We start from the raw sequence: 27,971 nt of genomic DNA, 5'->3' as shown, positions 1-27,971 counted from the left end.
CTGCCCGTCCTGGCCACAACGCCGCCGCTTTTATCCCGCCCGCGCCGCCCCCATTGGCCGCTGCCGGTGCCGCCGCTGCCGTGAGGGGAGGGGGCGCCCGGGATACGGGTACGGTACAGGGGGGATCCCCCGGATGGGGACAGCGGAGACCCGAGGGGACCCCGGGTTGGGGTGAGCGCCGGGGGTGGAGGCGGCACCCGGGGCTGGGGGGATCCGAGGGATCCTCCGGGGCTGAGAGCCGGTCTGGGGGTGTGGGGTGTCCCTGGACTGAGGCGTGGGCCGGGGGTACCGAGGGGATACCCGGGGCTGGGGATACCCGGGGGTACGAGGGATCCGGGGGGCATCCCCGGGCTGGGAGTGCGGGGGGATCCGAGGGGATCTCGGGGCTGAGGGTATGGGGGGGATTCCTCGGCTGAGGGGTGCGCTGAGGGTGCGGGGGTGCTCCTGGATCAGAGGGAATATCCCTGAGCTGAGAGCTGGGCTGGGGGTGCTGGGGGTCCCTGGGCTGAGGCGTGGGCCGGGGGTACCGAGGGGATCCCCGGGGCTGGGAGTGCGGGGGGATCCGGGGGCACCTCGGGGCTGAGGGGTTTTTGGGAGTACGAGGGGCTGCTGGATCACAGGGGATCCCTGGGCTGAGGGGTGTGCTGGGGATACGGGGATGCTCCTGGATCACAGAGGGTCCCCCCAAACTGAGAGCTGGGATGGGCGGGCTGAGGGTGCGGGAGGATCTCTGGGCTATGGGAGTATCCCAAGAGAAGTCCAAGATATGGGATCCTCCAGGATGAGGTGTGCAAGCAGCGGGGAATGCCCTGGGCTGGGGCTATGGGAGCATCCAGAGGGACCCCTGGGCTCAAACCTGGTCCAGAGGTTCCAGGAGGGAATCCCACGGACTGAGGTGTGCTGGGGGCATGGAGGCATCGCTGGGGCTGAGGATGTGGGGCAGCCCCGAGGCTGAGATGTGTGATGGGGTACAGGGGGACCCCCCAGGCTGGGGGTACAGTGGGAACACTGAGGCATGAGAGAAGGGTACAGGGAGATCCCCCAGGCTGGGGGTATTGGGGTTCTGCAGGCTGAGGTGTGGGCTGGGGTTATGGGGGGATTCAGGGCTGAGGGGGAGCTGGGGATTCAGCCCCAAGCTGCTCTAGGGGGTCCCCTCTCATTCCCCACCATGGGGAGGGCTGTGGGGAGTCCAGGGTGAGCAATAAGGGAATGGGGATGGATGGGGCAGGTCCTGCTAGGATGCAAGTTTGTGCCCTTCACAGCAGCTCCCAGCATCATTCTCCATGTTCTCCCCACACCCTCAAACTCCTAGAGCTGCTCCCTTTCCCACAGGGTGCTGTTGGCACATCCTGCCAGTCACTCCCTGGCACTGCTGGAATGCCACCACCACCATTCTGAGGCCGCTGGGGTTGGGATGCAGTCAACAGAATGATGCCAGGCACGGACTGACCCTCCTTGGTGACCATTCCCACCCCCTGATCCCAGCTGGGCTTCCATCCATCCCTCCAAACCCCAGGTCTCTGCAGGCACCTTCCTGCTGCAGGGCTGGCATGTCCCAATGTTTCCATATTCCCACCCAGGATTCATGAAATGTGCTAACTCTCATGACCAAGACCAAATATTTTGGAGTTTCCGTGGGGAACTTATTGATGTGTCACCCCAAAAGGTGGTTTGAGCATCCTGCATCCTGCTGGGCACTTTTGGGGCAAACCCAGCAGACAGAGCACAGCTTGGGTTCAGGAGTTGGTGAACAAATAAATGCTGGGGCAGATTTTTGGAACACGGGTCCCCTCCAGCTGGAGCTATTCTGGGATTTTATGAGCTGGAAACTGAGTCTGAAGGCTCAGCTGAGCATAGGGTGAATGCTCCATCACCCAAGCACGAGCAGGGGGACTCATATTTTCTGGATTGCAATCAAACAAATGGCCAGGATCTAAAGGAGCCACAAACCCTTCTCTTCACTCCACTGATCCTTAAGGCAGCAGGGACAAATTGTCCCCCTCTTGTGCCTAGGAAATGGTGAATTGCTGGGAAGATAAGGAGGGGAAGGAGCTGTCAGAGGGTGGGGTGTGACTCACTGGCTTTCCTCCTCCTCCTGACACAAGAGCTGCATTTAACTAAGCCAAGCAAGAGGAAAAAAAAAAAAAAAGAAAAAAAAATACCCCAGCAGCTGTAACACACTATTTCCACATTTATCATTTGGTTTCTGATCACAGGTTTCAGCAGAAGAGCCAGGATGACTCAGGTGAAATGCAGGGCCCTGCAGCCAGCCCGGCTTTGTTCTGTTTTATTGCCCCGGGCTCTGCTCAGGAACAGGAACTGCTGCCCCACAAGGGTTTGGAGCCCTGAGCTGCATCCCTGCTCCTCCCCAGACTCCCTGCTCGTTTCCCAATCCTCTGAGGGTGTTCAAATCCTGTCTTTGAACCAGACAAGTTCCCTCACTCTCCTGTGGGCCTCAGCAGAGGGATCGCGCTTCCCTTTGGATCAGAGGGCTGGGAAATGCTCCTGAGGAGCTTCAAACCACTGAGGCCTAACCAGCCACACAGAAAAGGGCTTAGCAAAGGCCATCTAGGCATCTTGGCCCTCCCCAGTCTCTGCTCTCCTTGTTTCCTTGGGAAAGAAGATAAGCTCCCTCTGGAGTCAACCCCAATGCTGTAACTGCCTGAGCTGAGCTGCTGTGGGAGCTGGTTGGAATTCTTCTCCTATTTATGGGGCAAGAAGGGCAGGTTCCAGCTTATTTACCAGCGTGATCACTGCCTGGCTGTGCAGAAAATCACTTTTTCTGAGGGTGTCTGAGCAGGGGTTGCACACACAGGAGCTGATGCCAGCAGTTCTGTTAATGCCAACATAGAATTTGTAGGTTCAGGTAATTGGGATTTCTGCCAGGATGTGGAAGGACACAGCCCAATTTCCAGCCACAGTGGAATCCTCTCCCTTTGAAACACAACCTACATCAGCTGGGTGAGATGAAGCACTGAGACTTTTGGGTTTTTGAAGTATGTTATGATGAGATTTTATTGATAATTCCCTGTTATTTACACCCCACATTGTCATTAAGCCTTCTCAAATAAGTTTTTCATTGCTATTTCTGAATACATACCAAAAAAAGTGAAATACAGACTATAAACCAGAGGAATCAGTGAATATTTAAGGTTGGAAATGACCTCTGAGACCATCAAGTCCAACCATTAACCCAGCACTGGCAAGGCCATCACTAACCCATGTCCCCAGGTGCTACATCCACATGGTTTTTGAACACTTCAAGGGATGGAGACTCCACAGCTTCCACTGGAAGGCTATTCCAATGCCTAATCACACTTTCAGTGAATAAATTTTCCCCAATATCCAATCCAAACCTCCCCTGGCACAACTGGAGGCCATTTCCCCTTGTCCTGTTCCTGTTCCCTGGGAGCAGAGCCCCATCCCCATGGCTGTCCCCTCCTGTCAGGAGCTGTGCAGAGCCACAAGGTCCCCCCTGAGCCTCCTTTGCTTCAGGTGAGCCCCTTTCCAGCTCCCTCAGCCTCTCCTGGTGCTCCAGACCCTTCCCAGCTCCCTCAGCCTCTCCTCACAGGACTTGTGCTCCAGACCCACCCTTAGAGGGAATGTGCCCTGGTTTTCCCTCCTCTGCTTGCTTAGAGCTTGGAAGATATTTTCACAGTTTAAAGAGAAGAAATCCTTAAAGATCAACAAGACAAGGAGTGCAAAGAATCCTGAGACTGCAACTTGGATTCTTTTCAAATGTAGAACAAGGTTTAGAGGAGGTGAAAGCCCTGTGCAGCCTCTGAAGGGGGCTGGGGGTCCCTGAGGGAGCCAGGGGATGCTGCTGGGGGGCAAGGTCCATGGGAAAGCCCTTCAGAGGCTTCTGTTGTCTTTGAAATTTGGGAAAATATCTAAAAGGGAGAGGATGGAGCAGGTCTCTGTTCAGGCTCCACTCCTCGGCCTGTTTTAGTCTGTTTAGCCTCCTCATGGCTTTGGTGGGACCCAGCTGGGAAGGGCTGGAGCATCATTCCCTGTGTGTGGAATGTGATTTTCAGGGCTGGAAGAGTGGAGTCCCCAAAAGAAACCTCTCCATGCCAAGGCTAAGGATGAAACACCCTGGGCAGTCCTCACTGGGGCAGGTGAATCCATCAAAAAGGTTTTCCATAGGGAATCTCTGCACCAGCAGCTGCTAAAAAGCTGTCAGGATAAACAGGAATCTTGCACAGAAGACACCTGCCTTTCCTCTGTTGGCTACAAAATGGGATCATTCAGGGCTGGGCTCAGAGCTTAAAGGCAGAGATGATGAATTCCACTCTCTGAATCCATCTGTGCCCACCAGCACCTCAGCAAAGGAGCAAAGCAGATCAATGCTGCTGTTAACAACACGCCAGGACGTGGCCCCAGCGTGATCCTGGGATCACAGCTGAGCCCACAGAGGCCATGGATGGCAACATCCCAGCCTGCAGACATCCTTCCTCTGCTCTGGAAACAGCCTGAGATGTATCAGCCCCTGGAATCACAGTGGTTCACTTGAAAGAGTGAATCACGAGCAGTTTAATTCCATTACCCAGAAGAACGAGCAGAATTGATTACAGGCTCCTAAAACACTCATTTGTTAGAGGAGGATTTGTTGCTCCATGAGGGCAGAGGATGCCCAGGCCCTGAGGGGTTTTCTGCAGGTGGGATTTGCACTTTAGCTTGCTTGGTGGGGGTCTCACATTTTAGGGATGAGGCTGGAGGTGCAGGCAGCAATTTTGCCCCAGATTTCCTTTCCTGCCCTCACAGAGCAAGGACACAGGGTTTCTTGCCAATGGGTGTTTCCTCCCCAAAATTTAGAAAACTTCAGAAGGATTGGCCTGGGTAGGCTGTACCAGGTGAATTCATATTTGTGAATGTGAAACCAGACCTATGACAAAAGTCTCGTGGCTCCCATGGAGTTATTCCCAACAGAAGGTACCTGACATCAGCCAGGATGATCTTTAGGTCCCTCCATCCCATCCCATTCCATCACCAAGGGTGGCTTTGGACTCAGAGCCCAGCAAATGGGAGCAGCAGCCGTGTCCCTGCATGGCTCCCCTCAATTGCTCCTCACTGCTATTACCCCAAGATATCGATAATGTGATTTGGAGACCAGGCTGTTCCCTGGCAACACATGGCTTGAAACCATTCCTGCAAATTTTCCCTGCCATTTGTGTCCAATTGAGTCAGGATCAAGTGGCTCTTTTCACAGCCTGGGTTGGTATTTGTGTTTTGTCTGCCTTTAAGTAAATTGTTTACTATTAAATTTGTTTGGCAGCATTCAGCTGAGCACATTTAGTACAACAAGGAGAGGGAGAAGCCAGATCTGCTGTTCTCTGTCAAAGAGCTCCTTGAGGCGCCCAATTTCCTCACAGGCAGCTCTCACAGCCCTGGGTTATCTCCTGGATTAATCTCCTCCCTGGATTATCCAGCCAGGACCACCAGGTCTCTCCATGAGCAGCACAGTTATGTTTTTTGGAAGGAAGCTGAGGTGCATCTCATAGCCAGAGGATCTCTGAGAGGGGAAATCTTATCCAAATACAGATTCTCCCTTGCCCAGCTCCACCCTGAGAATCCAAAAGTGATGGATCCATCCTGACTCTCCCATTCCACAGAATTATTTGGCTTGGAAAAGACCTCTAAGATCACCAAGTCCAGACATCAAACCCAATCACTGGGATTCCCAGCACAGCCAAAAAGAAAAAACAACTATCAACCAGATTCCTTGGCACAGTTTCCAAGTTCCTGGTTTTCCAGCAGAAAGGTGGCAAATTCAGGACAAACAAACATTTCTGAAGACTTCAGTGAAATTCTATTGAATTATTTAGCAACGTTGTTTAAAAAAAAATTGAAAACAAGCAAACAAAAAAAACACAAACAAAAAAAATGAAAACCAGGTAGTAGAGATTTACCTGTTTTCAACTGAAAATCCATTCCACATTTTCTGTTTCTTGGTCTGGCATTTCATTTCCACTCGAATTAGGATTTATACTTCTGCCTGTCCTGCTGTTGCTGGGTGAGTGCACCCCATTCCTGGCCAGCTCAGCACAGCTCTCTGGAAGGCTCCAGGTGATGGAGGATGCATTTGTAGCTCTGCCTGGAGCTGTGTAATAGAGCAAAACCCATCTTTGATGGTAGAAAAGTACCAGCAGCCTCATGGGAGATGATCAGCTGGAATATTCACTGCCGTGGTCCCAAGAGCCTGTTTGGGGTTTGTTTTAGGGCCATGGACCTAAAATCACCAGGGAATGAGTCCTGGGAGGAGCAGCTGAGGGAGCTGGGGGGCTCAGCTTGGAGCAAAGGGGGCTGAGGGGGAACCTTGTGGCTCTGCACAGCTCCTGACAGGAGGGGACAGCCATGGGGATGGGGCTCTGCTCCAGGGAACAGGGACAGGACAAGGGGAAACGGCCACAAGTTGTGCCAGGGGAGGTTTGGATTGGATATTGGGGACAATTTCTTCACTGTAAGGGTGGTCAGGCACTGGAACAGGCTTCCAGTAGAAGTGGCAGAGTCCCCATCCCTTCAAGTGTTCAAAAACCATGTGCATGTGGCACTTGGGACATGGCTCAGTGGTGGCCTTGGCAGTGCTGGGGGAATGGTTGGACTCAATGGCCTTGGAGGTCTTTCCCAACCTTTAAAATTCTGATTCTAGAACTCTGATCCCACCCACAGTCACACAGCTCTGATGCAAATTTTCAAATCTGGTTTTGGAAACAGCTCTGCCAGCTCTAACCTGCCCTGAGAGCCAGCCTGTGACCCCAAGGCTGGGGATGTTGGGTCTGATGAAACCCACAAATGTTACACTGCAAAAATTGTTATGCAGGGAGAAAAAATCTCATGGAAATCAGGGCCCTGCAGGATGGTGCCCAAAATCCCCAGTGATTTCCATGAAACCACCCCTAAATCCAGGAGCCTCCTTTTAAACTGACCTTTGGTGTGTTTGTTCAGGACTGTGGGATTGCAAACATCCAGCTCCCAGAAAACTCCCCTGGAAGTTTATTTTGGCTGTTTCCCCCCTCCACTGGGAGCCAAAAGGACTTTGGATGCTCTGTAGGATGTTGTTTGCAGCAGTGGATGCCTCCCCAGATCCCTTGGAAGTTTTCCTTCCCCACTTCCAACATCAGCTCTGTCAGAGGGCTCTGGACAAGCAACCCAAACATGGATTTTGGATGTGGATGACAAGAATTACCTGGAAAACCTCCCAGCACCACACTCAAGATGCTCAAGTCACCCTCAGAACAACCTTTTCTAGGAGTAAGAAAACATTTCAGTTCACCAAACCCAGTGATTTTTCATCAGGATGTTTTCCTTACCACTGCAACCCCATTTTTCCACAATACACCCAAACAGGCTTTACTAGCTAAAAATAAATCCCAGTGTCTGATACAATAATTTCTTCCCAAAGAATGCAGAAAAATCAGAATTCTTCCTGATTATTTATGTTAAATATTACTTGCTGCCCACTATCAACTTAAACAAATAAATTGTAAATTGATAGATAAGAACTGTGGATGACAGAAGTATCAAAGTTGTCAGGTCTTCAGGACTTTCTGTTGGTATTTCCCATCCCTGGTTGACACCACAACCCTCCTCTTTTTTTTTTCTCCAAAATTACCAACAGCCATTGCTAAAATAGTCTAATAAAACACTTCTTATGGTAAAAATTAATGGTTTTTAGTGAAATCTCAATCTTCAATCCACAGATTTCAAGGTTTAAAGTTTAAGATCTTTAAGATCATCAAGTCCAACTGATATATTTTCAGTAATAATCCCAGAGTGGTTTGGGTGGGAAGGAACCTTAAAGCTCATCCATTTCCCACCCCCTGCCATGGCAGGGACACCTTCCATCATCCCAGGCTGCTCCAAGCCCTGTCCAGCCTGGCCTTGGACATTTCCAGGGATCCAGGATCAGCCACAGCTGCTCTGGGCACCCTGTGCCAGTATGATGAGGAATGGAAAAAGAAAGCAATGAAAGGCTGTGCAAAAAATGAATTTGAGAAGTTTTGAGTCTCAGCTGTTGTGCTAAAAAGTTACATTATTTTAACTGATCTTAGAAAACATTTCAAAATTCGAGTTTGCTTCAAATACATTTATCAGACATAGTGCTCTGTCTCCAGAGCAGGGTCAAACCAGCTGACTGCCTTAGGGCTGGTAGGCAGAAATCTGTAATTTCTGTAACTTTAATTACAACTGCAAAGAAGACTCTAGCACCTTAAACAAAGAAACAGCCATTTTATTTAAAGAGACAAACGTGACAGACACAAATGTTACAGACATTCCAAGTTCTGAGCAGTTTCTGGATCCTGCTGAGGCAGGGATTGGGAAAGCACCTTTGCACAGTGTGGAATGGTTTGGCTTTGCACACCTGACCTTCCTCACTCAGTTTCTGCTCTGGTTTTCATTTCTTTTTTCCCTGCCCATATCAGGCTCTGCCAATGGCACGGGTGTTGAAGATGCAGCTGAACATGTTGCTGGTGTTCAGCTTTCTCCCCCTCACACCCATTTCCTGGAGTGTCTTGCTCTCAAGGCAGTAGGGATGGTAGGGAAGCCATTATTTTGGCTCTCTAAAACCACAGGGCAGATTTTGGACATAGTTTACCCTCCCCAGAAGGATGAATGTGATTCAGCACCCAAAATCAGTGGTATGAGGGCACACAGGGTGTCCCACAGCCACACAGCTCTGCTCAGGGTGTGCTGCCAGGGAACAGGCCCATGAGCAGGAACTTGTCAAAGACTGGGAGGGGATTCAACATTCCTCTCAAAAATTGATAATAAAGCACTTTCTAACAGACTATTTGGAGCCAGGCACTCTTTTTGCCAGTGCTCTTCAAGCATGGCAGCCAACTCCTCAACACAGAGGAATTTCTTCCATGAATTCTTTCAGAACACAGACACTGAGAAGGCACCACTTCATTCAGCTCTGCTTGAAGGCAAAAGCTGACAATCTGTTGTTTGTGGATGGATCTAAAGGCTTGGATTTTTTGGATACATTTGTGTCCTCAGATTTCTGCTCCTGGCTCTTCTTCACCTCATCCTCATCAGCTGGGGGGCGCTTCCTCTTTTTGTCTTCTGCTGAGTCATTGACTCTTCCTCCTCTTGCTTTCTCAGTCCACACCTTTGAAGGAAAACAGAAAACTCCAAATTAGGTCCCAAAACTCACCACTTTGTTTTATACACATTGTTATATTATCTGATTTTAAGGTACTGAAATAATTCCTGTGATGAACTAATAGGGATTAAGTAAGGAACTATTTCTTCACTTTCCTTTTTTCTAACAACATTCTCCTTCACAACTGAACTTCTTTTGAAACTGTATATGAAATTGAAGCTCTAAATTGTCTTTCTGGAGAAATGAGAAACACAAAAGATTCAACAAGTTAAATGAGAACAAATTGAATCCCCACTGAATTAAGCCTGGCTATGTGACTTTGAGCTCATTCCTTTTGTTATTTGTTTATTGATTACATTCCTCTCACAAGCCTCACTTTGGAAAAGCTGCTTTTTGATATTGCTTATAATTCAGTTTATATTTTCATAAATTATATGTCATAGATCATGGCACAATTCAAAATTGAAATCCATAAAGATGGATAAGAGAGGAATTTCCATTAAAAATTTTTAACTGAAAATAACCCAGGGATTCACTGGAGAGAAAAAAAGTATCAAACCCACAGAATTAGAGAATGTTTTCTTACCATCCTTTCCTCTGATGTCAGCATTCTAAATCGACTCATTCCTTCTTTTATTACCTCTGCTTCATTCAGATCAGGATTATCTGTCAAAATGTTTGCTCTGTTCTCCTCTAGCCACATCTGGAAACCTGTCCTTGGTCTAAAGCAAGCACACAAAAACTGGCTGGTTAAGAAGATTATAGGAAAACCACATCCTCCCAAAACAACATCTCTGAGCAGCACCTAAGTGGTATTTTTGCTCTCAGAAGACCTCTCAGGGCAGCAGCCTCCTCTCTCCCATGCAGGATGCTCTCAGAACATGCTGACTAAGCCAAGCATTTTTATTAAAACTCTGATATACATATGGAGATGAACATTTTTAGAATGACAAAGCATAATGGTTCTCCTCCTTTCTGACAGGGTCCCATCAAGCTAAAAACAGAGCACGTTCATTTCTCACAGCTCTCCTTGCCACTTGTTGTAGAACATCATCTGTAAAGGTTAACTGAAAGAATGCCAGACCAAATGAGTAATAATTACCTTCATCTTCCTCAGCTAAATGAAGCCTAAATGAAACATGACTGGAATAATGCAGCTTTCATGAGGATTGGGGTTGTTAGGAAATCCATCTGCTTCCCAGGAACATGACAGATTAGAGCCTCAGCCAGGAAGAGATGAGCTCCTCAGGTGACTGAAGATTTTGTTGACCTTCTTTTTAAAAAAATCCCACCAAAATAAAGTTTTTACTCTTTCACATAAGACCCTTAGCTTTGAGACTTTGTGATTTTCTAGAGCTGTTGAAATTTCCACTATTTCCTATGCTTGGGACTGTCACAGCAGCATGGCTTCATTTATCAAAGGTCATTACAAGCAGTATCAAGGCAAAAATTGTTGCTTAGAGCCCCAAAATTATATTTTGAACTGCTCATTTATTATTCCCTCCCACATTTTTCAAGTGGGTTCACAAATGTGACAACTTGTGAGCTGAACTTCAATCTTGGTGTTACATTTCTTTGGCAAGTTCAGCATCTTCAGAAATAAAACAGATTTTGGATTTCATTTCTATCAGAATTGGAATATGGCACTGAGATGCAAGTGTCTCTCACCTTCTGTTTTCAGTGTTTTCCTGTGCAGTGACTTTGGCTTCCTGGGACTCATTTCCTGCTTTTTCTTCTCTTTCTTCCACTGTTTTTTCCCTAGGATTAGATGCAGGTGTGCGGGGCTGGAAGAAGGAGGCAGCTGAAGCCTACAGAAATGGAGAATAAGAAAGAAAAAGGTAAAATCACTTCACTCTCAGACAACATGTACCATGTAGCCTAATAAACCCCAAGCCTTTCCTAAAGACATAATAATCACTTGCATTAATAGAGTATCTAGTCCATCCAATTTCAGCACAGCAGATGTTTACATTATTTAAAATAAAAGCACAAGGCTCACTACAGAAACTAATTTCTAAAACTGATTTTTTTCCTGCTGTTTTATGTGCTGTCATAGTCTTTGCACTATGCTTAAATGAATTCTGCCATCTAAGCTGCTTTACTCACAGGGTTTCATACTTGAAAAAAGCTGGTAAAATTCCCTTTTTTGTTCTTTCCTCACTGAAATGATGCAAGAAAGACTACAAACATTACCTGCTTGGTCTTGGGTTTGGGAGTCAGAGGCTTTATAACTGGAGGGTTCTGCTTGTCTGCAGCTCGACTGCCAGATGAAGATGTTTTCTTTGAATACTTGGTCATATTGTCCAAAACATTTCCTGAGGGGACCACTGGCTCCTTTTTGCTGGATGCCACCTAGCAAAACAAAGAAAATAGGTGTTTTATTTATTTTCTGTCATGTTCCCCTCCAAGGTATCTATTATATTGGAAACTGCAGACAGAATCTGTTGTGATTTTCAGGGTATCACAATCGAAACTGCAAAATTCTCACCTTAAATGGATTCACCCGTCCTCTGCTGCTGGATGCAACCAGAGCTGTTTCAGAGGAGAGAAAAAAGAATGTAAAAATGTGTGCACTCACACATATTCCCAAATCTTTGAGGCAATGTGCACATTTTGGAGGAGTAGAAAGACACTTTAATAACCCTGTGAAGGTTATGCTGTACGTGCTCAGCTATTCTTAGTTATCAGGAATGCCACACAGGACCAACAGCTTAAAATACAAACCCAGAGGAAGACCCAGCACTTCCTCCACTCCCAAATCCGTTTCCACTCCTATTATTCTTGCTCAAGGGTTGGCAGGTTGCAGGAGGTCACATTCTGCCCCTGCCTGCCCACACTCACAGCTCGAGCTCAGGATTTCTCACTCTGCTTTGCAAGTAATAAATGTGCCTGTGAGTAGTGAAACAAATCCATTGATCTGTGTTCTCATTTGTCCCTTGTCCCAAAGAAAGCCTTCATGGCAGAGCCAGGCTGGCACTGATTCAGCATTTGGCACAGCTGAGGGAATCAGAGCAGTGCTGTGAACACCATTAGGTAGTGAGGACAGGAATAGGGAACCTCTTAAAAACAATCTGTGTGAGCAGGGCAGGCTGGGCAGGGCTTGGAGCAGCCTGGGATAGTGGAAGCTGTCCCTGCTCATGGCAGGGGGTGGAATGAGGTGAGCTTTAAGGTCCCTTCCAATCTAAGCCATCCCATCATTCTGTGAATTTGCCATTTGACAATACTGTTATGCACTAAATTTAGGTAGTAATGGGAGAATAAAGGATAAAAAACAGGAGCACATTTGTGAAGAATGACAAAGGTGTCATTCTTTTATCCTGGAATGAATTATTTACTCACCAGGCTTTGGAGTAGTCACCTCAGCTGAAGTGACACCTTTGGAGAAACCATTTGGCTCTTCTGAAAAAGGAAAGGAGAACATATTTAAATACAATAAAATACTGTAGCATGAAGTCTTTTTTAAAAAATCAAACCAAACTGACAAGTAAGGAAGGATGGGGCTTCAGCAACCTGGTCTAGAGGAAGGTGTCCCTGCCCTTGGCAGTAGGGCTGCAACTGGATGATCTTTAAGGTCCCTTCCAACCCATTCTGTGATTCCATGACTACAGTAAAATTATCAGACAGTACAAACAGTTTTACAAAACCATCTGTCACCTCTGCCTTGATTTAGAGCTGTAAATTTATTTCTTAAACCTTAAGCTTATTCCTTAAAGTGTGCTCAAACTACTCATCTATCAATCTACCTCCTGCAAGACTGGAGCTGAAATCCAAGTAACCGATTAGAAGGTGAGCCAATCCTTTAGGAATAAAATCAAGCAACAGGAAAAAATGCCCCAGGGCCCCTCTAATGGATACAAAGCACACACAGCTGTGACACAGCAGATGACACACAGTGAACTTGTTTCTCTGCAGTGACTGCAGGCACAGGCTGGAATATGGAGCCACTTAATTCCTTATTAAGTCTGCAAAGGCTTTCTGGATAACTCCCAGTCTATTCAGAGAATATATTTTTCTTACTCTCTTGATGCACTTCTGGGATTTCTTCTGCTTCCTCACAGGCATCAGTTTCTTCTTCATCTTCCACTTCTTGGTCCTGCTGAACATTCCTGCCTGGCAGCTGCCCCCACTTGGTGGCAGAGCTGCTGGAACAAAATTTTAAATAAAATAAAGTGAGATGGGATATTGAACTAAAGGAAGGAATTCAGCACAAAGGAAATGGTCACCAAGTCAGAAGGAAAACTGAAACAACAGATAGCAAGCTCATTTACCTAACTTAGGCAATAAGAACAACATTTGGCATTTATGTGCATTATACCTTGATTAAACTGTGATGATTAAAGATTCATTAACCACTCCATAACTTTATTGCCAAAACACTTTGCAACAAATATAAATGCAAATATTAAAGATCTTCTCTAATCTCCATGTTAATGTATATACCTCCAGTTTCATCAGGTTACTTTTTCTGCATCCATGAATATACACACAGTATATTCATATATACTGTATATGTCTTTTTATATATATACATATATATATATATGTGTGTGTGTGTGCATATACATGTATGCATATATTATATAATATATATATAATATGGATATATAATTTCATACTGAAGACATCAAGTTTGAACATTTAATCCAATTATTCTCTAAATTCCCAATATAGTAGGATGTACAATTCTTGCATTTTCCTCCTAAAATTTGCCAATTACCAAAATCTGTATAATATACATAAACAAAAGGCCCATTTCTTTCAACTAAAACAATCAATATTAGATTATTCTGGCACTAAGAACAACATAATGTTTGTGATGGATTTTAGCCCTCAGTGTGGTTGAAGTTCAGACATGGGATTAAAGCTTCCACACAGGATCCAGAAGAACAAGCCAGAATATTTAGAAATTAGTTTTGACTGTGCAGTTTAACACAGAAGAATAAGGGAAAGGCTACAGATAAGTTCAGGGACTTATCACTTCCTTTTGCTTAAATAAGTCCCAAACTTCATACATAAAATTGCAATAGACATTGTTTTCAACAATGTTGAATAAATTAATATAAATATATATTATTATTATTGTAAATTTAAATGTGTTAAAAAGCAACCCTATAACAATTTAAAAATAAAACACCAAGACACAAACACACACATTTTGCCTCATCATGTCATACAAAGCAGATGCAGGTAGGAAAGATTGATAGCACAAAGAGAAAAAGAATGCAAAGCCAACCTGTAATATGTTCCATAGTTTTGAAGAGCTGGGATTAGTTAGGAGGGAATAAGACTAAATAAAATAAACTGAGATAAGATACTGAAAAAAAGGGATGGGTGGAGAAAGATAGGATTTTAAGACAGGTGTGGAATGAATTGAGATTGAGAGATTGAGACAAAGAGCGGAAAAAAAATAGATGGGAGTTAACCAAAGGTAGGGAAATGTGGGAAGAGAAAATTCCAGTCAGAGCAACTTAGCACTGAGCCTGCTTTGGCTCTGAGGCTGCTGGACACAGCACACAGGAAGTGAGGAGTGCAGACATTTCCCTCTGTGCTGCCCCATTTCCTGGGACTAATGAACCCTCACGAGACACCAACAAGGATGTGTCATTCCACAAGTATCATTTCCAAGCAGAGCAACTCGAGCTGTCACTTCACCCACAAACACCCTGCAAACTGTGGGCCACAGAAAGTTTAGGAACTTATCCCACAAACACCCTGCAAACTGTGGGCCACAGAAAGTTTAGGAACTTATCCCACAAATACCCTGCAAACTGTGGGCCACAGAAAGTTTAGGAACTTATCCCACAAACACCCTGCAAACTGTGGGCCACAGAAAGTTCAGGAACTTATCCCACAAACACCCTGCAAACTGTGGGCCACAGAAAGTTTAGGAACTTATCCCACAAATACCCTGCAAACTGTGGGCTACAGAAAGTTCAGGGACTTATCCCACAAAACACCCTGTGCACGTTGGGCCCACAGAGAGTTCAGGAACTTATCCCACAAACACCCTGCAAACTGTGGGCCACAGAAAGTTCAGGAACTTATCCCACAAATACCCTGCAAACTGTGGGCCACAGAAAGTTTCGAACTTATCCCACAAATACCCTGCAAACTGTGGGCCACAGAAAGTTCAGGACTTACCCACAAATACCCTGCAAACTGTGGGCCACAGAAAGTTTAGGAACTTGCCCACAAATACCCTGCAAACTGTGGGCCACAGAAGTTCAGGAACTTAGCCCACAAATACCCTGCAAACTGTGGGCCACAGAAAGTTCAGGGACTTATCCCACAAATACCCTGCAAACTGTGGGCCACAGAGAGTTTAGGAACTTATCCCACAAATACCCTGCAAACTGTGGGCTACAGAAAGTTCAGGAACTTATCCCACAAATACCCTGCAAACTGTGGGCTACAGAAATGCATCAAAACCTTAACAGAGCAGCAAAACCCATCCCAGTTTTTAGCCACGGAAATTCGCCTTACCCAGCGCTCGAGCGCTTTCGGAAATCCTCTTCCTCCTCCTCCTCCTCCTCCTCCTGCTGTGCTGCTGCCAGCTCTGAGGCTTTTTCCACAGCCACCTCACTGAGGAGCTGGGCCAGGTTGAGCCTGCGGGAGCGGGAGGCGTATTTGATGGCCAGATTGAGCACGCTGTGGGTCATGAGCCCGGCCAGCTCCACGCAGCGCGACTCGCGCTCCAGCTTACAGGAGAGCTGCAAGAGAGTCACACACCTCACCTCCACACTCCCCCAAGACTCCAGGAGTAGCACAGCATGGTCTTGGTGGAGTGAATGAATAAAGACAAGACACTAATAATCATGAGCTACAGATCAAAGGAAAGTTTTGGTATTTCTGTATTTCCCCCACCCTTCAAACTGCAGCCCAGAGTTTGAGCCAGTTGGTTGCCAATCACCAGCCAGACTCCTAAGCAGAGGAATCACATCAGCATTTACATCAGATGCCATCTACAAATAAATTATAGAATCATAAAATGGTTTGGGTTGAAAGGGAGCTTAAATCTCATCTCATTCCAACCCCCTGCCATGAGCAGGGACACCTTCCACTATCCCAGGTTGTTCCAAGCCCTGTCCAACCTGGCCCTTAGCACCCCCAGTCTCAGGGATAAATCTTAGGGATTCTTCCTATTATGTATTTGTACTTACAGCAAACAGCTTCATTAGAAGTTCCTGCTGTTCTTTCACTGCCTGATTTTTAGCATTTTCATCAAATTCATATCCATTTTTTGACAAGTAATCCATGTAGCCATGAAACAAAACAGAACGCCAGTACTGCTCCTGAAAAAAAGGGAGAAGGATGGGTGTTGGAATTCAGAGGGGAAAAACATCCCATAACATAATGCCTAATAATTTCCAATGGATTTTATCCACTTATTGTGAAACATTCCTTTCCTCTGATAATGAGGGTGAGGGGCAGACAATTCTCCTTCAAGTCAATGCTACCAAGGAAAAGATGGAGAACAACCACACTTACACAAACTGATCCAAACAGTTGCCATGTATTTTGAATTCCATTTATATTACAGGCTTGCAGCAGGATGAAAACTACATGTTCACCAACATGCTATCAGGATAGACAATTTTAGAACAAGTTATTTTATCTGCTGTCCCACAGCAAGCTGGAAGTGTTCCAGAATAACTCAGCAAACTTAGCACTTTACCTGAGAGACAAAACTATAATGCAAGTATGGCTATTAGACTAGGTTAGCCTTGTTCAAAATAATTATAAACTTATTCAAAACCAGTATGTTTTCATCAGATGTATTAGAGTAACTTTTCTTTACCTACACAGATTCCCTCAAGCCAAATCAACAGTTTCTGGCATTCTCATCCCATTATTTTGGGTAGAGGGAGGAATGGCAAACTATCAGATAAAGAACAAAACACTTAACCAAATGAAGGAGAATTCATTAAAAATGTCAGGGTGTTTACTATTTAAAGTTTTTATCTACACTTCTATCAAAGAAAATAAATCTTAAATAGCATTCAACTCTTCAAAGGCTGAGGTTAGAATTTTATGTTCATTTCTCTTTTGTGCATTACAGCTGAGCATCACAAGTTTGAAATACTAGAACCAATAAAAAATGAAGAATAAAACCAGTTCTTTTTCTAGAAGCTGTCCACGGGCACATCTTGTTCCAACCAGCCTCTAAATAAGCCAAGCCTGAAGACCTGTGTTTTCAGTGATTATGAATTTGGATACTTAGTACATCTTTCAGAAATTTTGTTATGATTAAAACAGTAAAATCCAGACATAATCAAGGGCACCTTGACTGGGATCCCCAAATCTGGTATCACAACCCATTAAAAAACAAGATGAGAAAGACTTCAGTGGTCAGAAACAGATCATGTGTAACTACAACATTGCATCAGCTCTGCCAGTTTTGTTTTGTGCTCTTCTAGGAACAGTTGTGAACCAAACCAGAGAACACTGAACCCAAATAACCCCTTGGCCACGTGTTTAACTCAGGGTTTGCACTGTTCCTCTCGTATCATCCCCTTCCAGGGACACCTGAGCCTCCCAGCTGTGGACTCCCCACCTTTCCATACCTCCATCTGTCCCTTCTCTGTTTCCACTTGACAATAAGGGAGTTTGAAAGGCAGGATTGCTACAGCAGGTCGTGGCAGGGTGGGAGGGAAGCGAGCTCCTTTACAGGGGATGCACCTGGGCACAGAAACAAAACACAGCCACGCTCACCACAGGTCCCACATCCAAACCAGGTCTCCCAAGCAGCAAGAAACTTCAAGAGGATTTGTCCTTTGGAAAGTAGCAATTAAATGACTGGTTTAAACACAGCAATGTGTAAGATTGCATGAAAAAGGGTAATCTTTACATGGCAAGCAAGAAAAGTGTTCAAAACCAGCCAGGCACACGCTGCTCTTGTTCACACTTTAAACTCCAAATGTGACACATAACACACTCTGATCTTGATCTCACAGAATGTTTGATTTAACAGCTGTTACAAAGAGCAAATACAGTATATTAAAATCAGAAACCACTGAACAACTGAAGGGACAGACTTATTGCTTTATTATATTTAAAGGAATAATTTCTGGTACCAATCACTTAAGCAAACCATTGACTGGGGAAGAGCTGTGTTTCCTGCAGCACCAATGCAGCATTGACAAAAACATCTGGGTTTCTAAGCTGCTGTTCCAGAGACTTGAAAAAAAAAAGAACAGGAAGCATCAGTGTTCTGGCTATCTCTTAATTAAGGCATGTGGTGTTTCTACAACAACCCTCCCCCTCCTTATCTTCATTATGCTGCTGGCTTTGAGTAAAATGTTCTTAACAATTCAGAGAGCAGCACCATCTTTCTTGGAATAGAAGGAAAAACTCAGGATGAGAGACTCACAGTTGACCATCTTATCAATGTGATGTGAGCTGCATATTTTTGGTGAATTTTCTGGAGGGAAACATAATGATTTGGAGGGAGAAACAGGCAGGAAAGTGACATTTTAATATCAAATTATTTCCCTTATTCCAAAAAAGCGGTGTATTATGAAGAATGCCACATAAGTTTTAATAAAAATCAATCTCCCAGCAAACTCTAAAATTGTCTGTATATAGTAAAGTAAGAGAGTCTAAATTTCAGTAAAATATGTGAGCTGATGGATTCTGTCCTGGTAAGAAAAGGACACAGACCACTGAATAAAAACTGCTACAAATAAAGCTTAGCAACAAAATGTCCAGCACACATGTCACACTAAAGAGAAACTAAAGAGAGTTATTTAGACACACCAGTATAACATTTTATAAAGAAATGGCTAGCTTTCAGCTGAATATTTGAGCAATTTTACATCCAGAATGGCTCTTCAAGGCCAAAGTTTAAATATTAATGTAATAACAGACAGCTCTGATTTATCTATGTCTGATGATGTAGATAAGTTATAGGATTGGATTCTTTTCAAAGTCAAAAAAGGGGAAAACAAAGAGGGGAAAAAAGATACCAAGAACCCCAAAAACTTGGGAAAACAAGAAAAAAACAACCAAAACCATCAAAAGCAGAAGTAGATGTCTAACAGCCATCATAACTTTAAAAAGTTTCTCTAGCAAAATGCAGTTTTATGAATGTGTCAATAAAGTACACACACACCTCTGAGCCAATTAATCAGTCACAAATTATAAAACTCTAATGAGTTACTCAAAGCCAGTTTAATGAAGAATCCTCCATGCAGAATTCTATTTGGGAGTTACCATTTGCTGTGAATATTTACCAGGCACCTGTTCCAGCACCAGCTGAAGTTTGCAGTCTTGTAAAAAGGGATTGAAAAGGATTCTCTAGGATTGAAAACCAAGACAAACAAAGCATGAATTATCTAACCTGAGCTGCTGGGGATTTTCATGGATGCCAACGACCCAGTAATGATCATATTTCCCTTTGCAATGCTCTCTGGTGTTGCACACTGGAACCCAGGTGTTGCCAAGCCCTCGGTTCAGCATCCGCACGATTCCCTCGGAATCCACGTAACAAGGGGTTCCTGTTTGGGCCAAATGAGAGAATTTCCTCTGACAGGCAGCAAATTACAGCCCAGCCAGGTTTGGAGTGGTGGGTACAGCTGGGAAATGATGGTTTACACATTTCAGATAAATATCCCCTCTCCCAGAGCCAGCAGAAATCCGTTTGGCAAAGGCAGTTTCCTTGGAGAGATGCGCCACCTTCTGTCAGCCAGCACCACTGCGGGCCAACTGACAGGCTCCAAATTTAAACATTTTATGGAGAAATCGAATTTATTTATACTGCTTGGGCAGATTCCCAAAGGAAATCAGCTATTATACAATTAATTTTATGTTTATTATAAAAGGTCCTCCCAAGTTACCAACTTTAAGGGGTTGAGGTGTTCTTATGGTGTATTAACAGTTTATTTCTTTTGGCTGAGCAGGAAAAGCAATCAGGAGAACAAGTTCTGATAACATTTGAATGGGAAAATATTATAGATTTCTGACAGATATATTAAAAAAATAGAAAAATAGAATTTTGTTGTTGAGGAGATTGGAATAAAAAGTCCAATTCCTAAGATCTACGTTACTGAAAGGGCATTAATTAGCCAAACTTGTGCATAAAATATCAGGATGGTTTGGGTTGGAAGGGATGTTAAAAACCATCTTGTTCCATCCCCTGCCATGGCAGGAACACTTTCCACTGTCCCAGGGTGCTCCAGCCTGGCCTTGGACATTTCCAGGGATCCAGGGGCAGCCACAGCTGTGCCAGGGCCTCCCACCCTCACAGGGAACAATTCCTTCCCAATATCCCATCTAACCCTGCCCTCTGGCAGTTTGAAGCCATTCCTCCTTGTCTTGTCCAAAGTCCCTCTCCAGCTCCCCTGCAATCCCCCCAGCAGTGTCAGTATTTCTCTCATGCAGGTGTTCATACCTTCTGCAGAGAATCCAACCCACACCAAATAGGATTTCCTTGTCAGGGAAAGAGGGTCTCCATGCAAAATCTGTCTTTTCTTCATTCCTAGCTCCATCAGCTGTACCCCAAGGCACTGGTCCCCATCAAACCCAGTACCTAGGAAGAAGTTGTTGCATGATTGTGTTAGAAAACAGAAGAATTGGCCAAATTAGTTTTGAATCAAAAATTAATTCTAATGCAGCATTACCCGTGGATATCACTGTCAGACACACAAGTATTTGATATTTTGGACACACAAGATGTGCATAACAACAACTTCCTTAATTTCCTGTAGTAATTCCTTCTGGCACATCTGAAACCCAAATTTAATTTATTAATTTCATTGTTGCAAAATTCTCCCCTTCCCTACAGTTTAATCTCAGCATCCCAATATCAAACACAGGCTCTGCTGTCAGAAGTCACAGGTCTGTGGGTTGTGATGGATGTGCTTGTAAAAGGACAAAAGAAGAGGAAAAGGACAAACACCATGAAGAAAAGAAGATGAAAACACTCTGGTGATTACAAACAAATGAACCAGTGTGTGAAGCTGTGAGAGCTGAGGATTGAAAACAATCCCAGTTCAAAAAAAACACAAAAGGGAGAAATTACCTCTGTGATAAACAAGCATCAGCTGCTCTCCATGTCCTGCCATGGACACCACTGGGCCTGGGAGAGTGAAGATCTCCTTCTGGACTCCTCCAACTGTGAACACACGGACCAGGAGGGCACTGGTGGCACAGGCAGCCCAGCCCTGACCCAGGCAGATGGCCTCAATCTCTTCATCCTTTGGCATATCCACAGTCCACTCCTTGTTGGCATCCCAGGAGCCAAAATGGATGCAGTGCAGCTTGCTAAGGCAGAGACAAAGAACCAACAAACATCTCAACATGAAGTAAATACAATATCTGAAAATACAGATATTTATATCTGTATAAAGTATATATATATATACTTTATATATATATATACTTTATACAGAGTATAAAGTATATATATATATATACTTTATATATATATAAACAAAATAGTATATATACTATATACTATATATAGTATATATAGTATATAGTATATATATACTATATACATATAGTATATATATACTATATATATATAGTATATATATACTATATGTATATAGTATATATACATATACTATATGTATATATACTATATACATATAGTATATGTATATATACTATATGTATATATACATAACAAAAGTATATAACAAAATTTTGTTATATAAAAATATAAGTATTTTTATATAACAAAATATAACAAAAAGTATAACAAAATATTTATAACATATATATTGTATAACAAAAGTATAACTTTTGTTATACAATATATATGTTATAAATATTTTGTATAACAACATTTTGTCAGAGATCTTTGATGGAACTATAGATGGCACTACAAATATCAAGTGGCCATTTGCAAAAGTGTTACTCTTATTACTCAAAAACTGAAGAGGCAGCTTGACCAGCACTGTAGATTTAAAGTCTCTAAAGCCTGAAGCAGAAAGAGTTGAAAGGTCTGAGAGATTTTTTTAGATGAAAGCAGCTAAATGTCCTCCTTAGCACCCTGAATGTCAGCCCTCATTAGAAGTCAGTCATGTTATGCTATTTTTCAAAGGGAAAAAACATTAGAAACTTCAATTCTAAGTAACTGAAAACTGCCTATGACCAATCCACAGACATCATGCCTTTTGAGAGGTTACCCATTTCCACTGAGGAAAACACTGACACGGAAAACACTGACACTTTCAAAATGAGACAATCAATATGTAACAAATAATAATTTTAAAGGTTGCTTTTTAACTTACTACAAGGCTGTATGTGTGAAAATAATAAAAAAGCTCTTTCCTCAAGATATTTCTACAGAAATCAACAATAAAATACTGTTGAAATTGTTCTTAAATGCAAGAACAGAGTTTAGCTGGCCCAGCTGCTTAAATCTTTCTGTGGTTTTCATAAACTTGTCTTCTTTACAACTGAAATTCTTATGGGTATCTCCAAACACCTCCTTAGCAACAGTGTGAAAAGAAATAGCTGAACCCTTATGATTGATCTTTGGTCTGAGGAGACTGAAAAATTGTTGTTCATTTCCTTTGAGCCTGCATTGTGTACTTTCCAGTATACATACATTTGGAAAAGGAATTAAGAAGAAATTCTTAAGAAACAATTTACATTTTTCAATACTGTTGAAGGCTTCAAGTAGGTGGAAGCTAAAATTCCATTGAGAGTGGTCCCATTGTCTCAGGTTATCTGGGTGTGTATTCAATTCCCATCTGTCAGAGCTGGGCAGTTATTCTCTGTTCATTGGGCAGTTTTTTCTTTATCTCTGCCACAGCCAACCCTCCCTCCAGGAGATCTCTGCTGTCCATGGCCACTGAGTGTCCCTGCAGGGCTGATCCAATCCCAGCATCCCATGGGGAGATGCTCCGCCCAGGGGAGGAGCCAAGCATTCCTACCTGGATCCAATCTGAGGGTTGGGACACCAGCACAGCCTTTCCACTGGATTTCCAGAGAAGACCAGGCCCATCTGCAGCAGCCCTGGAGCTGCAGAGGAAAACTCCCCCCTTGTGCAGGATCCGTGCTGCAGCAGAGCCACAGCTGGCACTGCAGGAGGGCTGAGCCCCCTGGATGGGGCTGGGACACCCCCTGACACACAGGGGGCAGGGACTGCTCTGACTCTATCAGTGTATTTTTTGTTTGTTTTTGGTTTTTTGCTTGTTTGTTTGTAATATTCCATTTGAATTTTTAGTGATTCTAGTAAAGAACTGTTATTCCTATTCCCATATCTTCGCCTAATTTCAAAATTATAACAATTCAGAGGGAGGGGGTTTGCATTTTCCATTTCAAGGAAGGCTCCTGTCTTCCTCAGTAAACACCTGTCCTTTCAAACCAAGACACCCATAAATAAAAAGCATGCTCAAAACCCAAAAAGCTCAGAATTGACAGAAGCCAACAACAAAAGCTGAAACACTTGAACCAAGTTAAAAGCAGCTCCCTATTATGGGTTGTGCAGAGCGAGGCCATGACTTACCTTGCAAGCTCCTCAGTGCTCTCACAGGCCAGCAGGATGGCTTCAGTGGAGAGGGCAGCCATGGTGTGGCCCAGGGAGTTGGGCAGGTGAGTGGCATGGTGCACAGAGGTGTCGTGGAACTCGATGTCTATGGCGTTGTCCTGCTCGTCGTTGTAGCAGCGAATGATTCCCACCGAATTCCACACCTGGCAGAAGGAACCACACACACCCAAAAAACCCCATCAAATCAAATGCCCTAAATCCAGCAGATCTACTGCCCTAAACCAGCCTGTTGTAATTATTTTATCTGGAACCAGAGCTGGTGGCAGGCTGGAGAAAGATTGGAGACCTGTGTAATCAGGACTTGTGGTTCCTAAATCGGCTGAATTAGGCAGAAAGTAGTTTCACTCTCACTGCTCAGCCATCTTTCTCCCCACCAAATTAAGTGTAAAGAACTTGCAGATAGAAAGAAATCGTGAATAATTAACATACAAGTCTTAACAGCACAAAATTATCCCCAGTTCTGACATAGAAAGGAATTTTTAAATGGATTTGCTAGAATTGAGTAGCACAGATAAAATCAAGCTAAGCAGTTTGTATCTCAAAGCAAAGTACTTATTTCTAAAGCAACTGAAATGTAAACCAAAACATTATGGAGTCCTTGCATGAAAACAAAGCTACTTTCCATTATTTAGCTTCACACTGTAAAGTATTAAAAAATATTGGACTAGATTAAAATGTGACACGAAATGGACAATATTAAATACAAAATTAGCATTTTAAATCTAAATAACCACACAGATTTACCATGAATCGATGCATCAGATGCACAGGAGTGGAGCCAGACTGGAAGGGCTTTTGCTTGGGGGTTGGCATTGGCCCATCATAGAAAGGCTGTTGTGTAGATGATGGTGGCAAAGCTGAAAAGCCACCAGGCTGATCATCACCATCATCCTCCTTCTCCAGAAGACTGGAACTAGCTTTTATCAACCCAATATCTAGAAGTAAAAAAAACCCAAAAACTCACACACAGTATTATGACAGAATATAGGTTAAAAACATTTAAAACAGTCAAGATTTCTCTGGAAAAACAAAGCAGAATATATCTGAGTAGAGGATGCTAAAAGATCATCCCAGTAAAAGAGCTCTGGAAAATCAGTTCACTGTGTACCTAGTGAGTTATCATCATCATCATCAATTACTGCCCGTCTCACGTGGCCTGGGGGCTGCATGAGGTCATCAGCATCATCCTCATGATCTCCAGTTTTTGGGGAAGAAGGTGGCTCAATCACATCCCCATTTAAATATTCATCATCATCTCCATCAAACAGATCGTTGTAGTCTTTGGCCACTGCACTGGCAACCTACAAGCAGATCAGCCATCAGCACAGAACTTCCTTTGCACATGCAACTCAGGAAATAAATTAACACACAAGAGGGAACTTGTAAAGCACAAAACAAAGTGTTCCACATAACCTAAATAACGAAATTCATTCAAGAAGTAATTGGCACTGAGCACCTTGTCATTTGGCTTCTCTGCATCACCAATATTTTCCAACAGCCCCAGATTTCCTTCACTGTCTGTGTAAGCAATTTGCTTATATTTAGGGTGCCATGCCAGTCCACAAATTGAGTATTTTTTCTCATGCTTCATCCTAAAAAGAATATGAAAATAATGGATTTTAGTAAGCTCCTCAGGGCATAACCTTCCTCTCCAAGAGTTATTGCAAAAAGAGATAATTTTTATTTAGTACAAGAAAGTGATATTACACATAATAAGATAATTAATAGGCCAATTTCAGAGTAAACAGTTGCTATAAAAATAGAGCAAGTCTTCCTTTTCTATAAATAAAATAATTTAAGGTTTAAAAATCAATCAGAATCATATTCTTAAAACAACAGCTTCCTGATGCACATTTAGAAGACAAAGGAACTCCTCAGCACTCATTTATTCCAGAACCATCCAGTTACAGAAAGAACATTATTTGTTTCTCTTGAATAAACTGATAAATTAATCCTCTATCTTTTCCATCCTTTATGCTTACAAAAATAATCCCATTAATTACTTACATTATCTGTCAATAATTCTTGACATAGAGATTGCAGTTACAATCATGTTTCTTACTCAGAATATTCAGATAATTCTCTTCTTCTCTACCTCATTTAATAACACCTTTGATTTTAATTGGGGGGATATTTAGGGTTCTTTAAGAGCTTTAATTAACTAAATTGCATTTGCCAGTCTGTCCTTTTTGGCCTGCAAAGTGAGGATGGCTGACTGACTGAGCTGTGTTTCCCTTTCCCTCTAGAACACTTGTTACTGGGGCCTGGGATGAGAGGAAAATTTGTTTGCATCAAAGCTATCCTTTAATCAATCATCAGTTTCAAAAATAATAACAGATATACACAAAAAGAAAGATTCTGGGATTTGAACAAATTCCACATTCAAGTCCCTTCCCTAAGGTGCCTGAAAAACCAGAACCCTGAAAATCTCAGAGTTTTTCAAGAGGCAGAGTTCTGCATTTGCACAAAAAAAGTTGCACAGAAAAGGCCATAAAATTCTATTTTGAGAAAAAGAGATGAATTTGGGGATTTATGGAACAACACTGAATACCTCTCAATGCACTGCTGGGTTTCCACATTCCACACCACTAAATTCCCATCCACACTTCCAGCTGCCAGGAACTGCCCACAGGGAGACCAGGCCACAACATTCAAGGGCTAAGGAAAAAATAAAACAAATTATAATAAAAACTAACCAATGCATGCCCAGCATTCCTATTCTGGAGCTTAAAACAGACAGATATTCTGGAATAAAAATATTAATAATCATCTTTAGCAGAGTATATTCAGCCTCCTGTATATGGGATGGGATTAAGCAACTCTTTTTCTTTAAAAATTATTATAAAAATGGTTGCTTTAAAAAAATCACTCTTTAAGAGAGCACACATATTTTTGTTTCAGAATATGCATCTTCTGGCATTAAACAGTGCCATGAGGCCAAACAAAACCCAATTCTAGACATGCAGAAAGAAGCAGAGTGTATTTTGCAAACTCAGCACTAAACATTGCTTTATTTATTTTGAACTTCATGCAGTCCCACAAATTAAAATCCAATTTTTAAAATCCAATGCTGTGTGTTCTGCATCTTAATAACACTAGGAGGTGATTATCTTCAACCCAAAAATTCCCAAGTACATAGTGAGGCCAAAAGAAAGAAGGTGGCACAGTCAGGTCTACTAAATTTCAGCTCAATAAAATAGAAAGTGAACAAGTGACATCTCTGCTCTGTACAGAAATAACACTCCTGACATTTTCTCTAAAAAGCTCTGCATTTAGAGCAATTTGTGGAAACAGATGTTCTTCAGCTGCAGTGGGTGAGTCACCAGGAGACTCCAGAGACCTGGTGGGTTACTAAAAATGAAGGAGGGGAATCACATGGAGGTGTTTGACACCACTCAGCATCTCTGCCCTGTTTTCCAACAGAAAGCAGAAATTAAACAGAAAATGTGAACAATAATTACCAAGAGAAGGGGGCCAGGGAGAGGTACTGTGCAGAAGACAATTTTTCGCAGAATAACATTTAAATTGCAGAGTATTTAACAAGCCCCTGGTTTCTGCACCTACCTGTGTGATGGAGGCATCTGACAGATTAAACTGACTATCCCAGGTCTCTCTCCTGAACAGTTCAACAACTTTATCTACAGGAACTGCCAGCAGCTGCTCAAAGGAAAAATATGACACCATTTAGAACAAGTTACCTGTCAAACAGAACACTCAAGCAGCACATTTCCCTCATTCAGGAGCCTCACAGATGTGACTGCCTCAGGATTTAACAGCTCTCTAACATCCCAACCATGCCAACTGAGAGAGCAAGCTGAAGTAATTTAAATTACAAGGTTCTTTAATGCTTTCCACAGGCAACAGAGCAAAACATGCCTGTTTTTACTGTAATCTTAATTTCCTTCTGGCAGAAAACTGCACCATAAGGTTATAGGTTCTTATTTATCAAAACATGACACACACACACACATAGTTTTCAATGCCCTGAGCACAAGGCTTAGGTGATTCTTTACCCTCCCTCCCCAAACTCCTTTTGATCAGGTTACAATTTCTCAATAAATCTGATTTGAATAGCTGATTCCTGAACCAGCTCATTTCATCTTCCATAAAACTACATTGATTTTACTGGCTGGTTATTTTTTTAGAATCTGTTTTTGTTAGGATTCCAACAATTTGCTTTGTAAGAGAAGCAAGACAACTGCTTACATTTTGAGTACACGTGTGTGTGAAGAATTAAAAAATGCCAAGTGTTTGGTTTTATGCAATATGGATATTGAAACAATTTGTACTGAGGGTGACATTCACTCTTCCATGGAAAATTGATACATAACACTGTCATAGCAGCCAGGGATTTTGAAGAAT

General features: G+C 43.1%; 1 protein-coding gene across 3 annotated transcripts in view; it reads right to left on the bottom strand.

The window, feature by feature from the left end:
* Positions 1 to 8,205: 8,205 nt before the first annotated feature.
* Positions 8,206 to 27,971, bottom strand: part of WDHD1 (WD repeat and HMG-box DNA binding protein 1) — a 28,577-nt gene continuing 8,811 nt past the window's right edge. For 2 of the 3 annotated variants that reach the window (XM_064715899.1, XM_064715900.1), the window contains exons 8-26: positions 27,174 to 27,266; positions 26,161 to 26,267; positions 25,066 to 25,201; positions 24,718 to 24,910; positions 24,354 to 24,544; positions 23,568 to 23,752; positions 21,126 to 21,367; positions 20,496 to 20,633; positions 19,446 to 19,602; positions 17,671 to 17,785; positions 16,267 to 16,398; positions 15,590 to 15,816; positions 13,124 to 13,248; positions 12,446 to 12,505; positions 11,595 to 11,638; positions 11,300 to 11,458; positions 10,775 to 10,914; positions 9,693 to 9,828; positions 8,206 to 9,112 (exon numbers count right to left, since the gene is read on the bottom strand). In XM_064715899.1, coding sequence (XP_064571969.1) covers positions 8,912 to 9,112; positions 9,693 to 9,828; positions 10,775 to 10,914; positions 11,300 to 11,458; positions 11,595 to 11,638; positions 12,446 to 12,505; positions 13,124 to 13,248; positions 15,590 to 15,816; positions 16,267 to 16,398; positions 17,671 to 17,785; positions 19,446 to 19,602; positions 20,496 to 20,633; positions 21,126 to 21,367; positions 23,568 to 23,752; positions 24,354 to 24,544; positions 24,718 to 24,910; positions 25,066 to 25,201; positions 26,161 to 26,267; positions 27,174 to 27,266 — 2,781 coding nt within the window. In that variant the 3' untranslated portion in view covers positions 8,206 to 8,911. The remainder of the gene's footprint in view (positions 9,113 to 9,692; positions 9,829 to 10,774; positions 10,915 to 11,299; positions 11,459 to 11,594; positions 11,639 to 12,445; positions 12,506 to 13,123; positions 13,249 to 15,589; positions 15,817 to 16,266; positions 16,399 to 17,670; positions 17,786 to 19,445; positions 19,603 to 20,495; positions 20,634 to 21,125; positions 21,368 to 23,567; positions 23,753 to 24,353; positions 24,545 to 24,717; positions 24,911 to 25,065; positions 25,202 to 26,160; positions 26,268 to 27,173; positions 27,267 to 27,971) is intronic. The other variant, XM_064715901.1, reaches the window with a different exon arrangement.

Source organism: Zonotrichia leucophrys, chromosome 5 (genome assembly GCF_028769735.1).
Source record: "Zonotrichia leucophrys gambelii isolate GWCS_2022_RI chromosome 5, RI_Zleu_2.0, whole genome shotgun sequence".
In the NCBI taxonomy this organism is placed as follows: domain Eukaryota; kingdom Metazoa; phylum Chordata; class Aves; order Passeriformes; family Passerellidae; genus Zonotrichia; species Zonotrichia leucophrys.
This window is presented reverse-complemented; position numbering and strand designations above follow the sequence as displayed.